This window comes from Pteropus alecto, unplaced genomic scaffold, assembly GCF_000325575.1.
Source record: "Pteropus alecto unplaced genomic scaffold, ASM32557v1 scaffold38, whole genome shotgun sequence".
Lineage (NCBI taxonomy): Eukaryota > Metazoa > Chordata > Mammalia > Chiroptera > Pteropodidae > Pteropus > Pteropus alecto.
In genome coordinates, this window is record NW_006442512.1 from 281,779 (window position 1) to 301,061 (window position 19,283).

Here is a 19,283-nt window from a genome sequence, read left to right on the forward strand (position 1 = left end):
AGTTTGCTCAACGAAAGTATTAAAGCCAAAATAAATGGAACATTAAAATTGCAATTTCAATCTTCATTCCTACTTTTCCCCTGGACTCAATATAAGTAATATAGATGAAATGGGAAGGGAGAAGACAAAAGAAGAGATGACCATCTCAAATTGAAAAATATGCGCTAGAGTTTATAAATATAGATGCCACTCACTACCATTATGCACCAGCCTTGTCAAGTGAGTAGGTCTCTCATTGGCTGAATTTAGTGCTCACTATATCATCTCTTGGCAGCAAGCATAAGCAGTTTAAGAGGATGGGTCCCAATCTACCTGGGCATTATTATTGTGCTGGGTCCCACCGCAGTCAAACATAAGCACCAACAGGCAAACTGCAGGGGATATCAACTTCATGCCAAATCATAAAACAAAACTGATCTCCAAAGACCACTTTGGGCTTAAACTCTAAAGAATGTCAGTAATGTAGCAGCTGACAGACTCAGTTTTTTAAAGATCTCATTAGTGAAAACCTCTCTAAAACAGAATTATTTATTTGGGGGTAGGTTATTTGTGTAATTTGAAAACTGTACTCTGCCAACTAATTCCAGTATATGGGAAACTATTTTTAAATGTGAATGCAACTAATTTTAAAGATGAAGAAGACACAGTCTGTGATTTATTTTTAAATAGAAATAATTACATTTTAGGAAGTACAACAATTGCTCAAACAAATGTTCAAAGCTATCAATCTCAATTTTTTAATCATCCAGATAATCTAAAAATGTACTAATTCTTTAATCTTTGGTTCAAAACATTAACTTCACATTGTATGGGATAATGTCTGGTCTCTAAAAGTTTCTCAATAATTATTTGTTAAGTAAAGGAACAAATGGTTAATGTATTCTTCAGCATGACTTTTTTTTTAAAAAAAGCTGCCATTTATGGTGACATTATTCCATAATTACAACATCAAAGCCAACAATGTAATGACATTTTTTTTAAGTACATCTTAAAAAAGTAGTCCTTAAAATTTAACACTGACGATCAGTACACTGCCAAAGTTCTGGAGACAGAAGACTTTCGGTGTTTTCTTTCAGTGTTTAATGGGTGTAGCCTTAAGATGATCGAGGTAAAGATGAGAAATGTGGAATTTCTTGTGGGCATATGTAGAAAGGAAATTGAGGCATGGCTTATACAATTCCATAATTTGGAAACCTCTGGATTAAACAAGCCTCATATTAGAAAAAAAAAAGTCAGCTGATTAATGGAACACATAAACTGGGACTTGAAATTTTCCTACTTGAATTTTGCTGAGGAGAGCTTGATTTCTCTAAACTGGGAATCTTAAAAAGTCAAATGCAAAAATAATTTTTGGCTCATTCATTCAAACATGTTTTTAGCCCTTACTGTGTGTTTTAGATAAGGTGTTAGGTTACTAGGGACACAGAAAGAGGAGCAAGCCAAAAATCTGTTGAGTAAAGGGAGACTTGATAGATCTTTCTAAAAAGCAATGTACAGAGTACTTAGTTACCAAGTGAGTCAAGGAGAGTATTGTCATCAACTTATTTCCAACAGAATAGAAGTCATTATGAGCTGATTTTAGCAGGCTGATAAAGTAGTCACATGTGCCATATAAAAAATTAGTGATATTTCTTCTAGATATTTTGAGACAGACGTAAGAAATATGGGGAAAATATTGAAGGTCTGATTTTAAAAAAAGTTCTGTCACTTTGAGAAATCATTTTGGGTGGCAGATACTCTGCTAAATTCAGTGTGGGTTAGATTAAGGTATTATAGATGAGAATTTGTTCAGTGATTTCCTATCACCATCACCCAGAATGAAACCATCATTCTGTAAGGAGCAACCTTTTTAAGGAGTTGTCAAGTTGCATAAAGACCAGTATGATTTTTGTGCCCATAGAAGACAATACAAATCCCCCAATTAACCAATTCTTTAAAGCAGTGCAGCTCAACATAACGTTCTGTGATGATAAAAATGTTCTATATCCACATGCCCAATACAGTAGCTACTAGCCACATATAGCTAATGAGCACTTGAAATGTTGCGAATGAGATTAAGAACTGAACTATTATTTATATTTTAATAATTTTAAATATAAACAACAAGATGTGGCTAGTGGTTGGTTATAAACCAATCATGTATAGGATACTGCAGCTCTAGAATCTCATAATTCAGTTATAAACAAAATCCAGTTTGCTTTACTTATGTTAAGAACAAGATAAAAGGCTTCTGAATTAACCCTGGAGAGTGATCTCTGAAGGTAAAAAAAGAAAAATGCATGCACATAAATCAGTAGATTTTTGTGGGAATGGTTGAATCACAACAGCTCTTGTTATATCACAATAGAATAATGAGACTATCTCAAGGATAGAGGTCTAATGGGAGATTCTGAAGAGAGTAATCAAGGCATATGCCAGTTGAGGGTTTTCTCCTTTTAACTTAATAGCTTTCAGAACTATCTAATAAATGTGGGAACTACAAACAAATCCAAACCATGTCCCTTCCTTTGCTATAATTAGCAGACCTTGAGGGACTGGATCTGTCAGTTATTTTGCTATTATTTGTTCTCTCTCCTCTGGTTCTTGTTAGCCACCTTGGGGTCCTGTCCTGTATCATGTTTCACACCCTCAGTCAGTAGTTGTGCAGGAGGCCCACGACTTTTTGGATTTTTATTTTGTTTTTCCATTTGTTCAATGTATCTAATAAAAATTTTAAATTAGTTCCACTTTATTCTACATTTTATGGCTATTACAACAAACATATTTAAAGGAGAAAGCAGTAGTATATTTTGGGGGAGAAATACAGGAACTTCACAATTATTAAGCACTTCTATGTACCAGGTACTTCTTTTGCTATCAGTCCTACAAAGCTAAGGAATAATAAATAGATGACCCACAATCATGCAGGTAGGCAGTGACACTGCTGTCATATGAACCAAATTTGTCTGATCTCCCAAACCTATGGTTTTTTCCTACTATATTATACCTGCTTCCTAAACCCAATTTACAGAAATAAATTTCACAGTAAAAATGATGGTTACCCTTAACTTTCCTCCCTCAATTTCTTCCATCGGTCTATCCATCCTCTGCCTCATTTTTTAAAAAAAGAAAGAACATGGTGTTTATGGGATGGTTCTGGAATATTTAAAAGGATCTAAAGCTATTACATGAAGAGTTCTTTTTCCTTTTTTTTTTTTTTAAGCTATCAGGGCTTTAAATCACAAGAAATTACCCAAAGGGATAGTTTAAAACATCATGCAAACTGTTTAAAGTATTAACAAATGTCAGTTCCAAATGCCACCTAAAATACTTGTTCCATTAGGGAAAATAACAAGACAAAACAAAACACCCCTCGGTTTGTAGAACTAATGGAGTCAACCCTATCTATTACTCACTTATTATTTTATTCACATAGTAAATCCTTTCCAATGAAGCAACTAACCATGTGTCATACACTATGGAGTCAAATACAGCCACTTAAGCACTTAAGGAAAACTAGGTAATATTTTATGAGCATCACATACTGTAAAAGTAAAGCAATAGATAGAAAGAAAGCTATTTTCCTGGTGGAACATCTATAATGTAGTATTTTTGTACTCTGAGTAATCATAATCCTTTTTTTAAGTCTTTTTCGAAGTAGATAACTTAAAAAAAAAGGGGGAGATAGCTGCAGTCCTTCAGTATTTTGCAATAATTTAGTGGTCACAATCATTACAGTTTAATGGTTAAGACTGACTAGGTTCCAACTTTGGTTCAGTCCTTACTGGTTCTGTGACTTTGAGCAAAGCACTCTGACTCACCTTACTCACTGAAAAATGGGGATAATAATTCCTAAGGTTATTGGGAGAATTTAAATGAGTTAAAATATGAAAGGCACTTGGAATAATCATGGAAGTAATGCTCTATTTTTTCTAACAATCTACATAACCGAGAAGACGATAAGATAAAATAATTAACTAATGTTGGCTAATGAATATTTTTAAAGAAGAGATGCCATAAGATACCACACAATCAACAAAAATTAGTATATATTTTACCAAGGACATTATGAAAGAAATTTTGGTCCGGAAAGAATGTCTGAAATGTAATTCCTGATATATTATGCTATCTGAGGGCATACAGTAAATAAACAACAAATTTTTCATCTTATAATGCCTCATAAAATGTAAAAGAATAGAAAAAGTTCAATAAGCTGCTTGACTATAAAATCTATTCCAACTGGAAAATGGTATCCAAGATCACTGCTTGGGTAAACTGTAATATGCTCTCCCCTACCCAAAAATAATATAAATTTCTAAAACTTAGCATAGAAGTCTTTTCCTTACGTAATATATTTTCAACCGCATGTGGGTTGTTATGGTTGAGTTTCCCAAAAGGACATATTAGAGCATTTCTCTAACAGTGTTACCTCAACCTTCTGACCTTCCTAAGGACTCCTTTATTTCCAAGTACACTAGCTGATTTCAGAATGATTCTTCTTTACAATAACCTGATAGAAGAAAAAGACAAAAAAAAGAAGAGATGACAAACTAGATGGAAGAAAGCATTGATATTATATGCCAGTGGTTTCCAAACAGGTGTAAGAGTTGGTCAGTGGTACCTAAGAATCTTGCTAGTGCTGTGCATACAGGAGTTCAGCTCATGCTACTCATTTCTCCTGACTTCATGGAAGAGTAGCACTGAGAAATCCTTATCTAGCTCCAAGCTCTGCATTTAGAAGGAAGGAAACTGTGTGACATTCAAAGGAAGGAGAAAAGTCAGAAGTCAGTGGCACTCATTCAATTTAGAAGAGTAAAGATGATTAGGAAAAAAGAATCTTTGCATAGGCAGGCACCTTAGAGGTAATTTAATTCAACTCTTTTTGCAGTGTAGGATTCTCCTTCACAGTATATCTGAGAGACAGCCTTTCAATCTCCGCATGAAGACCTTCAATAATTGGGATCTTACTTCCGTGAGTCTTCTAGCTACAAGCCAGAAATCTGGGTTATACCAAAGATTCTTCACATCATTCATATCCAGTTAGCTACTAAGCCTTACGTATTTTACCTCTTAAATATATCTTAAATCTGTCCACTCTTGCCCCTCTTAGTTGAGACCTCTCTTTTTCATACCTTGATGTGGTCTTGCAATAGTATCCAACTACTAGATTTCCTACTATCAAATACTTCACCTATAAAACATCCTCGCATGGCAAGCCCACAGAGTGGATATTCTAAAATATAAATCTAGGCACTTTCAGTCAAGATGGTGGATTAAGAAAATGCTTGCTCACCTCCTTCTGTTACTACATCAAAATTACAACTAAATTATAGAAAAATAACCTTTGAGAACCACCTGAAGACTAGATGGGAAAAAAGCTATAACTAAGGATATAAAGAAGACACATGAAGACCGGTAGAAGGGGAGGAGACACAAAATGGGCTGGTTCCACACCCATGAGTGGTAGTTAAGAATCAGGAGGGATATCTTGGCTGCACAAGTCTCTCCTGAGGAGCAAGGGGTCCAAGCGCCACACAGGGTTTTTTGTTCCGGAGCACTAGTGCCAGGAAGAGAGTCCCCACAACATCTGGCTATGAAAGTCAGCATGAAATGCATCACAGTGAGATGGAGGGCTTCTGTAGTCTCAGCCTTCCTTTTAAAGGGCCTGAGCATAGACTCATTCATTCACAAACACTCACCCTAAGCTCCAGCAAAGAAACAACAGTTCAAAAAGCACCTAGGACATAAGGAGAGGAACTGAATTGGCTAGCTTCAGGGCGAGGACTAGAGGGGCAACTCTCATTTCTGTCTCTAATAGATGTCCTGGTAGGCACCACTGTTCCTTTGTTGAGCCTTCCCTCCACCCAGCCTGCAGGTGCGAGCAGTGCCAAATCTAGAGTCTTTATCAATATGGCTAACATAGCTTGCATGACCCTGGTGATTCTCTGAGAACCTGTACCACCCAATTCCCGCACAGGCCAGAACCTTTTTCAGTAGCTATTCTTTACAAGTGGTGGTCTTCAACTGCACTGTGGACTTCCCCCAAATCTCTCAAAGGTCCACAAACCCCAAACAAGTGTTGGCTGGCCTCGGTGCTCCCCCTACCTCTTTCTTAGCCACTCTAAGCCCGGCATCAGTGGCAGCCAGTCTCACTTTGCGACTTAGCCTCTCCGAGGTGCCTCCAAGCCCAACACAGTTGGCAACCATCTGCAGATCGCTTTGTAGCTCCTACCAGGTAGCTCCGCTGGCCTGCACCAGAGCCTTTCCCAAGAAGCCGTAGAATGATTACAGTAGGTGGCCAGCTTCAGACTACACCAGAGTAACACTCAATTAGCTCCACAAATGACACACAGAAATAGTGGACTCAGCAAACACTGAAACTCTGTTGAAGCAAAATCCACTTGATGGGGTCAACCCTGCACAACAGCTCATATACTGAGTTACAGCCAGTCCTCATAGCCAGTCAGCCTGAGCATCAGTCTCACCCACTACGTGCCAACAGCAATCAAGGCTCAACTACAATAGGAGGGCAACACACAACCCACAGAAGAGAAATCCGTGGAGCACATGGCTTAGGTGACAGGGGAGACTGTGCCACTGGGCCCCACAAGACACCTGCCACATAAGGCCAATCTGCCAAGATTGGTAGATGAGGCATATATAATTAATACATGGATACAAACAAGGGAATCAGCCAAAACGAAGAAACAAAGAAACATGTCCTAAATGAAAGAGCAGGATAAAACGCCAGAAAAATATCTAAATTAAATGGAGACAGTTCAAAACACTGGTTAAAAGGATGCGCAATGAACTTAGGGGAAGAGTAGATGAACTCAGTGACAAATTAAAAAGAGATAAGAAACATAAAAATGGAGATAGAAAACATAATGAAGAACCACTCAAAAATGAAGGGTATGATAACTGAAAAGAAGAATACATTAGAAGAAATCAACAGTAGGTTACATGAAGCAGAGGACCATATTAGTGATTTGGAAGACAAGTTGGTGGAAAACACCCAATCGCAACAACAACAAAAAGAATTTTAAAAAATTAAGATAGTGTAAGAGACATTTGGGACATTAAGCATAACATTCACATCATAGGGGTACCAGAAAAAGAGAGAGAGCAAGGGACTGAAAATCTATTTGAAGAAATAATGATGAAAAACTTCACTAACTGGGCAAAATAGACACACAAGTAGAGGAAGTGCAAAGAATCCCAAACAAGATGAACCCAAAGATGCCCACACAAGACACATCAAAATTAAAATTCCAAAGGTTAAAGACAGAGAGAGAATATTAAGAGCAGCAAGACAAAAGCAGTTGGTTACCTACAAGGGAGCTCCCATTAGGCTGTCAGCTGATTTCTCAACAGTAACTTTTATAGGACAAAAGGGATTGGCATAAAATTTATTCAAAGTGATGAAAAGTAAGGACCTACAACTAAGATTACTCTACCTAGCAAGGCTATCATTTTGAGAGATAAAGAGCTTCCCAGAAAAGGAAAAACAGAAGTTCATCGCCACCAAACCAGTATTATAAGAAATGTTAGAGAAGAAGGAGAGGAGAAACAGAAGGAGAAGAAGAGAAGGAAAAAGAAGGAAGAAAAAGGAGAGGGAGGAATAAGAAAAATAAAAAAATATGAATAATAAAATGGCAATAACTACATACCTATCAATAATTACTTCAAAATGAATTAAATGCTCCAATCAAAAGACAGGGTGGCTGAATAAATAAGAAAACAAGACCCATAAATATGCTGTCTACAAGATACTCCCTTCGGGTACTTTCGCAGACTGAAAGTAAAGGGATGGAAAAAGATATCTGATGCAAATGGAAATTTAAAAAAGCTTGGATAGCAATCATTATATCAGCCAAAATAGACTTTAAAACAAAGGCTAAAACAAGAGACAATGAAGAACATTTCAAAATGATAAAGGGATCAATCCAACAAGAGGATATAACCCTTGTGAAAATTTATGCACCCAACATAGGAGTACCTAAATATATAAAGCCAATATTGACTGGCATAAAGGGGGAAATGGATGGTAATACACTTAATAGTAGGGGACTTTAATGCTCCAATGACATTAATGGATAAATCATTCAGACAGAAAATCCAAAACGAAACAGCCTTAAATGACACATTAAATCAAATAAATTTAATTGAGATTTTTAGAACATTTCACCCCAAAGCAGCAGAATATACTCTTCTTAATTACACATGAAACATTTTCCAGGATAGACCACATGTTAGGCCAAAAAACAAGTCTCAATAAATATAAAAGATTAAAATCATATGAAGCATGTTCTCCAACCACAATGGTATAAAACTAGATATCAGTTACAAGAAGAAAACTGAAAACAAAACAAAACAAAACAAAACACAAACACATGGAGTCTAAATAACATGCTACTAAACAATGAAGGGGTTAACGAGATCAAGGAAGAAATCACCGGATACCATGAGACAAATGAAAATGAAAACACAAGAACCCCAAATCTATGGAACACAGTGAAAGCAGTTATAAGAGGGAAATTCATAGCAATATAGGCCTGTCTCAAGAAACAAGAATAATCTCAAATTAACAATCTATCCTTATACCTAAAGGAACTAGAAAAAGAACGAACAAAGCGCAAAGTGAGTAGAAGGAAGGAAAAAATAAAGATCAGAGTGGAAATAAATAAAATAGTCTAAAGAAAACAATGAAAAAGATCAATGTAACCAAGAGCTAGTTCTATAAACTTTCAGCCAGATTCATCAAGAAAAAGAGAGCCCAAATAAATAAAATCAGAAACAAAAGTGAAGATGTGACAACTAACACCAGAGAAATAAAAAGGAATATAAGAAAATACTATGAATAATCATATGCCAAATAATTTGACAATCTGGAAGAAATGGATAAATTCTTAGAAACATGCAATCTTCCAAGAATGGGTAAAGAAGGAATAAGAGATCTGAATAGACTGGTAACTACTAATGAAATTGAGTCAGTAATAAAAAAAAAAAAAATCCCAACAAACAAAAGTCCTGGAACAGATGGCTTCATAAATGAATTTTATCAAACATTCAAAGAATTAACACATACACTTCTCAAACTATTCCAAAAAACTGAAGAGAAGGGAAGGCTCCCAAGTTCATTTTATGAGGTAAGCATTACCCTGATTCCAAAACCAGAGATATTACAAAAAAAAAAAAAAAAAATTACAGGCTATTATCCCTGATGAACATAGATGCAAAATTCTCAACAAAATATTAGCAACCGAATTCAGTGATACATTAAAAATATCATATGCCATGATCAAGTAGGATATATTAACGGGATGCAAGAATGGTTCAATATTTACAAATCAATTAATGTGATACACCACATAAACAAAATGAAGGATAAAAAATCATATAATCAAATCAATAGGTGCAGAAAAAACATCTGACAATATTCAGCATCCGTTTATGATAAAACTCTCAGCAATGTGGGAATACAAGGAACATACCTCAAAGGCCATATATGACAAACTCACAGCTAACAACATACTCAGTGGTGAAAAGCTAAAATCGCTTTCTTTAAGATCAGGAACAAGACAAGAATGTCCACTTTCACCAGTTCTATTCAATATAGTACTGGAAATCCTAGTCATAGCAATCAGACAAGAAAAAATAAAAGGTATCCAAATTGGGAAGGAAGGAGTAAAACTGTCATTATTTGCAGATAAAATGACACTATACAGAAAGTGACCCTAAAGAGTCCACCAAAACACTATTAGAACTAATAAATGAATTCAGTAAGTAGGGGACACAAAATTAATATTCAGAAACTGGTTATATTTTTAAGAGAATTTAAAAAAGCAATCCCATTAAATAGAAAAGAAAAAAATCCATTTATAATTGCATAAAAAGATACCTAGAAATAAATTTAACCAAGGAGGTTAAACAGTTTAATTGATAAATTGTAAGACAATGAAAAAAGAAATTGAAGAAGATAAAAATAAACATAAGCATACACTATGCTCATGGATAGGGAGAATTGACATTGTTAAAATGTCCATATCACTCAAGGCAATCAATGTACAGATTCAGTGCTATCCCTATCAAAATACCAATGGCTTTTTCACAGAGCTAAAACAAATAATCTTAACATGTATATGGAATCTCAAAAGACCTTGAATAGCCAAAGCAATCTTGAGAAAAAAGAACAAGGTTGGAGGTCTCATGCTACCTGATTTCAAACTATACTACAAGGTTATATAGTGCAAAACAACATGGTACCGCCATAAAAATAGACACAGATCAATGGAACAGAATAGAGTCCAGAAACAAACCCACACTTATATGGTCAACTAATTTATGACAAAGGAGGCAAGAATATACAATTGGGTAAAGATAGTCTCTTCAATAATGGTGTTGGGAAAACTGGACAGATAGATGCAAAGAAATGAAACTAAACCACTTTCTTATACCATATACATAAATAAACTCAAAATGGATTAAAGACTTAAAGATTTAAATATTAAGACTTAAAACCATCAAACTCCTAGAAGAAAACAGGCAATAAGCTCTTTGACATTGGTCTTAGCAATTTTTTTGGATATGTCTCCTAGGGCAAAGACATCAAAAGCAGAAATAAAGAAATGGGACTATATCAAACTAAAAACTTTCTGCACAGTAAAGGAAACCATCAACAAAACAAAAAGCTTATTGAATGGGAAAAGATATTCTCCAATGAAACATCCGATAAGGCGTTAATATCCTAAGTAATATAAAGAACTCATACAACTTACCACCAAATGGCAAATAATCTGATTAAAAAATGGGCAGAGACTTGAGTTTCTCCAAAGAAGACAAACAGATGGCGAACAGACACATGAAAAGATACTCAACGTCACTAATTATCAGAGAAATGCAAATTAAAACCATGATGAGACTTCACCCTACACCTGTCATAATGGCTATTTTCAATAAATCAACCAACACAAAGATTGGCGAAGATGTGGAGAAATGGGAACCCTTGTACACTGTTGGTGGAATTGTAAATGAGTACAACCACTATGGAGAACACTGTGCAGGTTCTGCAAAAAATTAAAAATAGAATTACCATATGATTTAGCAATTCTACTTTTGGCTATTTATCTGAAGAAATCCAAACCAGTAATTGGAAGAGCTATATGCATCCCTATGTTCATTGCGGCATTATTTACAGTAGCCAAGATACAAAAGCAACCTAATGTCCATCGACAGACAAATGGATAAAGAAGTGGTACATATATACAATGGAATATTACTTGGCCATAAAAAAAGAATGAAATCTTGCCATTTGTGACAACATAAATGGACCTAGAGGGTATTATGCTAAGTGAAACAAGTCAGTCAGAGAAAGTCAAATACCATATGATTTCACTTATATGTGGAATCTAAAGAACAAACAAAACAGAAACAGACTCATAAATACAGAGAACAAACTGATGTTGCCAGATGGTTTGGGGGCCTGGGAGAAAAAGGTAAGAGGAATTAAGAAGTAGAAATTGGCAGTTACAAAACAGTCATGGAATGTAGAGGAAATATAGTCACTAATACTGTAATAACTAACTATGTATGATGTAAAGTAGGTACTAGACTTACTGGCAGGAATCACTCAGTAAGTCATATAAATGTCTAACCATTATGCTGTACACCTGAAACTAATATAATATTGAACATCGACTCTAATTGAAAATAAAATAAAATACAAATCTAATTATGTGATTCCTCTGCTTAAAACCCTTTGATGGTTCACTATCACAAAAGCAAAAAGTCTAAGGTTATAGCCTGAAATGCATGATCTCGTCTAACTCTTCAGTTCACATTTCAGCCACATTGAATGGCTGTGGTATCTACCTACACCAAGATGTTTAGCATCTCCATGTTTTTGCTCCTGTTGTTACCTCTGGTTAGAATACTCTTCCTTCCCTCTTCAGCCAGCTAAATCACTTCAGGAATTATCTACAGGATGGCATCTTTTGACACCCTCACCTATGTAATATAAAAAATATTCCATGTGTATCTCTGTCAGTGCATTCATCATATTTACTGAAATCATCAACAAGATCATCTTTTTCCCTCGAGGTGAGTCCCTCATGGCAGTGACCACGTCAGACCTTTAGCACATGGAACAGGACTCATGGTAGCAGGTGTTGAATGCATGCCTAGTAAACACCAGGACTTTTTTTGATATGAGTTAAATTTATAATTCCATTGTTCAACTTTTGCTCCATGGAGCAATAAGAATCATCTCTCCAGCAAAATATAGCATTTGGCTAGTTCATGAAAGGGTAAAGTTTAAACACCACTTATATGACATTTGCACTTACCTAAGTTGCTGTATGTTGCACTACAGGGATTTATGTCCATTGAATCTGAAATGTCTTCTTTCTCCTCTTCCCTTTCCAATTCAGGTAGGGGTAATGATGATGTGCAGCCCCTGCCATCTTCTTTCACAACAACAGTTCTGGGGTCCCAAGGAGAAAAATCCTCCGTCACTTCATGGGTCACATGACTAAAACAAAGCAGACCACTGTTAGACTGGCATTCAAAGGTCTTGCTAAAATTTAGATTTATGGAAGGCATATACTTGCCATAAATGTAAATAACTGGCCCTTCAGTCACAGCTATGGGTCATAAGCCCCAACATGCTTGTCTGAATATAACACAGTCCTTCATGAAGGCTGATACTTCTATTTATCAAGAATTCAGTTTGATAGAAGAGGTATGGTAGGCACAGAGGGAAGCCTGAGAATAACAGGTAAGGAGTGGAACTTTTTTTTTAAGGTAGGAGGTGGTGATGGTGGTGGTAGAGGGATTGAATGTTTAACTGGTTAAAGACAAATATAATCAAGTATTTAATGAAGTATTTAGCATATTTACTACACTACAGTTCTATTATACTAGGATAAATATCAAATACTTTACTATATAGTATTTATTTAGTATATAGTATTTTACATACTAAAGTATTAAAATATTTAGTAAAGGATCAGGAATAAAGTTGAAATTAGACTATCTACTTTATTTTACTTTACAACATGCTTAATATTGTATTATGCTTACTGTAAATATATTACAACCCAGATATATCCCAAAATGTTAACAGTGATTTTGTAATTTGAGGGTTACAAGTGATTTTTTAAAAATTAGTTTCAAGTATACAGTACATTGGTTGGACATTTATATCATTTATAAAACGATCCCCCTAATTGCTCCTTCTCTCCTCTGGTTTTCCACCTAGCTAATATATTAATGCTAACTACGTTCTCTATGCCGTGCTGAAATTAGACTACTTAAACAAGGAAGCTAAGCAATTGTTTTAGCAGATAAACTGAGGCCAGGAAAGTCTTGTTGCCAAGATTGTGTTCCCAATCTTGTTTCACTTCTCTGCCTGCTCACCCTGCCTGAACTGTTAATTTCTGTTGCTATAAATTACAAGAGAATAGAATGGTCATTAAATATTGGTGGAGAAAACTGGCTTAGAAAATCTCATTGGTCAATGAAATAAATTCAAAATCAGGCATCTTTAATGGTCCACTGAAAGTGTTCCTGGACTGTCACACACTCATCTGCTCTTCTTCCTGTTTTTAATTTTATTTTTTTTTTAATGGGTAAAGAGACAGAAAGAAAAGAAATATATCCTATTGCATATTATTTCTGGGTTTGCAACTGGCAATGAGTCATGGTGATATTTACAAGTTTCTTTGAAAGAGGTACTCTGTTCAATCATGTGTCATCAGAACATATACCACCTGAGGATTTGAGGAAGTAGATCTGAAGGAAGAGCAGCTTCTTATCAATCTTTCATTATTGAAATTGTTCAGGGACATTTCTGTTCAAATGTGCCTAAGCAGAAAAATAAGCCTTGTAGTCTGCTGAATGTACAACTTCAAAATGTTTTTGAAAGCTGGTAGAGCCAGGGTCTCTCTATACTGAGAGTGAGCAATGAGCTGGAGGTTACATCATGGGATGTGGCTCTTGGGGAGAATGCTGAGGTGGGCAGGAATCACCCCACTGGCAGCCAAGAGGGTGGGTTTATGTAAAGGAGGCCTCAGACAGTAAAGCACGCTGCCTCTTCTTAATGGGCTGCCCTTAGTTCATCAACCCCAAATTGGAGCTCCACTTCCAATCGTTAGCAAAGATGAAGCAAAGTGACACTTATAAAACACTCTCAGACACCACTTAGTGTCAAGACTGTAGATCACTGAGTACTTATCAATATGCTTCAGGAGAGGGAAAATGTTCTTTGTTGGCAAAAGTTAATATAAGCCATTTCTGATTTCAAAGCAATAAACATAAAGTGATTTAAAAATATCAGCCTCCCTTGAGAAGAAAAACGTTAAGCCTCCAAACCATTCTCTTCTTACTCTAGACTCAACTTGAGAGGTTTCTATAAAGCTGTTTTTAGGCTCTTAACATCTGCAGCCTTGCTCTTGCTTATTCTCTTTCTTCCCCTAAGCTCCTCATTATTACTAAAAGAAAGCTCTCATTTCCATTTGTCAAAAAGGACTGCTGATGGTTGGTTCAGAAACCATGACTCTACCTTCACTTATCTGATTTTCTCCTAGGAAATGAGCTATTATCAATGAGTCTCAACTATTGTGAAAACCACAGTTAGAGTTGTTGCTATTAAATCTGTGAGGAATTTCCTGGCCTGTTTCTACATACATGAATCACAGCTCTGTGCTGTTAGGAGCTTCTCAAACCAAAGTATGAATGCTAAAAAGCAAGAAATATTAATGACTCACCTACTGTAACCGCTCATACAATTCCCCATTAAAGGAGATTCTACACAGCCTTCTGGAATCTGTTAACTATGTTCTGAAGCTCGGATGAACCACAGTCCCACTGAGTTCTGGAGGACTACATACTGCGCAAGATATAAGTGGCTCCAATTCTACACTTTAATATCACCCTCTGCACCTTGACCTTTACCTTAGGGGTTTGGTCTGGGAAATGTGCCAATTACCTTCGGGGAGCTAAGCAAAGTGAAAGCTAGTTTTATTAACTCTTCGAGGACCAGGGCAGTATAACCTACACAAAAATCAGTTTTTATAAGCACATTTTAAATAAGTGTACTAGCATATTAAATCATAAATTAAAATAACTCAACCATAAACAATTTTGCAAGGAGAGTTGATGAAAGGAAAATCATATGGATTTGCAAATGGATGCTAAGATGTTTAATCTGCATTTATAGTGACAGCAGTATCTAAAAAGGAAGAATTTTAAAAAATGCATCAGTGATATGTCATGTCATATCTTGATGCTTGAGGGGAGAATAGCTCTTTATATCTTTGAAATGGCAAAATAGAGGCAGGGAAAAGGAGAAGTTTTGAGAGTTCAAGCATAGATGTGGTAACGTTGTAACTAAAAATGAAAAAGAATCAAGAACAGCATTAGAGAAGGTTGACTCTATGTATAAACAGACAAACCATTCTGAAAGGAAGGAAGTAAATTTTAGTTAGTTTACCTTAGACATATTAATTTTATAAGGGAATATAATTTTTGACCATTGATTTATTTTTTGTTTCATGTTTAGTTTTATAATCAAAATACCTCCTCTCAAATAATAAAATAAGTTTCCCAGTTCAAGTTTTATCTCCTAACAAAGCGGTTCACCACTCGCATTTCATTGGGAAGTGTTTAATATAATGGAGAAAACACCAAAATGGGAATCAGAGAACTCAGGTTCCGTTCCCCTATTACTTTGACTTTCTACAACTAGATGACAGCATCATGTAGGAAATAATGGAGAAAATGAAAATTTTCCCCCATTTCATCTATGAGACAGAGAGTAAAAAAAAAAAATCCTTTAAAATAAAATCAGAAGAAATCTACTAGAATTTCTGATACACTATATCTTAGCATGCATCTTGAAATAGCAAATAACAATGAGAGTAATAATTTTTTTCAGGGTAATTATAATTTGATAGCTATTACTATAAAACATAACTGTTAACTGATAAATGGCCCACAAAGAGGAAGTTATGGCTTTTCTATTTATATATTGAGATAATTCCTAGTTCTATAATGTAATGTAGAATGCTTGCAATAACTATTGCATTGACATGTTGGTCCTTGATAGGTTCGGCCAAACCCTGACAGCCTGCTCTTATCCTGGACCCTCAGCGTTCATTCTGCTTTCATATGGGAAGACATAACAAGTTTGTCTTTACCTCAAACTCTTCCACAAACTTTTCATTAATGACTAGTTTTTAATTAAGATTTGGTTTATCTGACCTGACATGTAAAAAAACAAATCACATGATAATCTCCACAAAGAGATCTCATTTTCTGAACATGGAGAATGAACTTAAGGTGTTCATAGGAAACAGTACCAGTTTCAGTTATTTCTGTTATATAAATGAATCCCTTGGTAAGGTGTATCTCATCAGTCTGCAATATTTATACATAATTCAAAACTGAAAAAGCAATCTCCTAAGGGAAGCTCATCTGGCTTACCCGGGTGGTAGGATTAATTATTACAGCATCAAATAAAAGAATACACCCCCCACCACCCCTGGAAAATTCATTCAAAGCAGATTTTTGTAAGAATTCAATCAAATGTCTAAATGTACATTTTTAAAAGGCAAATCAGATTCCACATTAGGTGAGAGTAAATGCCTTAGGTACCCTAGTATTTCCACAATTTCAGTTCAACTTTATCTTCAAATTCAACTACTTTCATTCAGCCTCGGAAGGGACAGTAAATGAAATCAGGCTTCTATAGAGACCATCTGCCTCTTGTGGCAAATGATACTCTACATTCCTATTTGCCAGTTCTCTTCAGAAGCCACATTATCTCTAGTTGCCCAAGACAGACAATAAACAAATGTGTGATTTTTAAAACTTCCTTTTATACCTTTTCTGATCAAAGCACATCAGAAACAGCATTTCATGGTTTTGTTACTGGTTTCTAAAGCTGATTTCTGGGATTACTGAGGATGACGGACCTTTGCAGAAATGGGATGTGCACAAATACGTAAGGAAGAAAGTTCAAAGTTATCAAATCTCACATCTTTAATCTACTAGAAGGGGGAAAAACTCCATTCCTTTCTGTCTCTCTAACCCCCTACCAAAAGTGAAATTTCTTAATCCTATCTTAGTTTCCAGCTCATGAACTTGATTTTGCTACATTTTCCAATTACTGACATTCTCAGGTAGAAAAGTGTTCTGTCCACGGATCACTATTTTAGTGTCTCCAATTTTCCACTAAGGCCTTCTGTAGTCTCTGTAGTCTTCTGTAGAAATGTGAAGAAAACTTCACATTTCTATCCCTGAGATTAACTTTTAACCGAAATCTGATGAGTTCTTGCTAATATGTCTAACATAGTCTGATAAAGCAAAGGTAGCTCTTACTGGTGTGGATGAAGTGGCTAGATCTTGGGATGAGGAAGGTCTTGAATAGACTCTAATTTTCAGACACTGTAGTTTCACTTTTTCTTTTTTAACAGATGTGAATAGCAAATTAAAAGTGGCTTCAAGACGGATTCCGGTCAAGATAGTGGCTGGGTAAAAGCAGAGTTTGCCTCCTTCCACGACTGCATTAAAATTACAACCAAATTATAAAACAAACAACTTGGAGAACCACCTGAAGTCTAGCTGATCATAACACATACATCTGAGGTTATAAAGAAAAAGCCACATTGAGTCTGGTAGGAGGGGCAGAGACATGAAGCAGGTAGGTCTGACACACACATGTGGCAGTTGAGCAGCAGGAAAGCATGGCTGCAGAGCTCTTGGCTGCCACAAGGAACAAGGGGCCCTAGCCCCAACAGGGGCTTTCTAGCCCGGGGTTCCAGTCCTGGGAAGAGGAGTTCCCACAAAAACCTTACTGTAAAAACCAGTGGGGACTCTGGCCATCTGGGTAAAACAGAAAAAAAATCTGAAAACCCAAACATTCCGGTAAAAGGGCCGGCACACTGACTCACTTGCTCTTAGACACCCCATGCTCCGTTGGAGAGTCAGCAGCTCAGGAGGCACAAGACGCATACATGGAAAGACTGAGTTCTGGGGCACTGGGGCAAGGGCTAGAGGGACAGTTGTCATTGCTCCTTGGTTCAGCCCCTCTCCAGGGCAGTCTACAGGTGGGTGCCATCTTGCTTGTGTTGAACCCTTCCCCTGCTAATTCTGAAGCTGCATGGGTCAGGTGAGATCGCCCTCCTCTACTCCATGTCTCCCTGGGACCCTGCCCCACCAAGCCCACAAATTGCTGAGGTGGCCTGTTGCCTGGAAGCCAGCCTCATCGTATGGCTTTTTTGGGCCACATATTTATTGGCAGGCAGCAGCTCTCAGCTCATGTGGTCCACACACAAACCACACATTTTGGGGAAGACTTTTGGTGGCAAGTCATTGGTGCTAGTCCAAGATGTAATATCTTTTGGGTGGATCACGAGGGTCTGAGGGACTGAGGAGGACAGTGGCTGGCTTTGCTGCAATCTGAGACTTTCATAGGAAGCTGCAGATTCAGCACTGGCATGAAACCTGACTGCATTGGCAGGGTGAAATTCCATCACTTTACCCCAGTGACTCCCTGGGTTGTCACCCCTCCCAACTTGCACACCATTCAAAGGCTCTTCCAGCTGCAGAGTTTTATGAGCAGTTGGCAGGCAGCCTCAGGCATTGAAGTGCATAGGTCCTTTTGCTAAGCCATCCCAGGCTGGGTACTGGGGGTAACTGACCTCAGCTCCCAGCGTGGTCTCACTCACTTCCAGATCTAGCACAGGCAGAAACCATTCACAGATTGCTTTGTAGCTCCTACCAGGTAGCCCCAAAGGCAGTAGCTGACTTTGGCCTACACTGGAGCACCTCCCAACGGGTCACAGAACCAACACATCCAAAGACTGGCATCAGACCACAGGTGCACCATCTGATTGCTCCATAAGCAGCACACCAGGTGGTCTCATCAGGTACATGAGACTGCTGGGGTGAATCCCACTCCATGAGGGCTCATACCATGTGGGTGTGGCCAGTCCTCACAGTCAGTCAGCTCAAGAGTCAATCCCATCCACTGACACACTAACAGCAATCAAGGCTTAGCTACAATAGGAGAACATACACAACCACACAAGGAACATGCCCAGAGCCCCTGGCACAGGTGATCAGGAAAACTGCACCACTGGGCCACACAAGACACCTACTACATAAGGCCACCTAGCCAAGGCTGGGAGATGTAACAAATCTTTCTTATACATAAAAACAAACATAGAGAGGCAACTAAAATGAGAAAACAAAGAAACATGCCATGAATAAAAAAAAGAGAAAACTCCAGGAAAAAAACTAAA

The 19,283-nt window shown here is 36.9% G+C and overlaps 1 protein-coding gene across 13 annotated transcripts in view; it reads right to left on the bottom strand.

Annotated features, from left to right (window-relative positions):
• The window catches only part of PEAK1 (pseudopodium enriched atypical kinase 1), a 254,328-nt gene that overhangs the window by 22,275 nt on the left and 212,770 nt on the right, over positions 1 to 19,283 (bottom strand). For all 13 annotated transcript variants that reach the window (XM_025040364.1, XM_025040363.1, XM_015597708.2 and 10 more), the window contains one exon: positions 12,324 to 12,508. In XM_025040364.1, the coding sequence (XP_024896132.1) occupies positions 12,324 to 12,508 (185 nt within the window). The remainder of the gene's footprint in view (positions 1 to 12,323; positions 12,509 to 19,283) is intronic.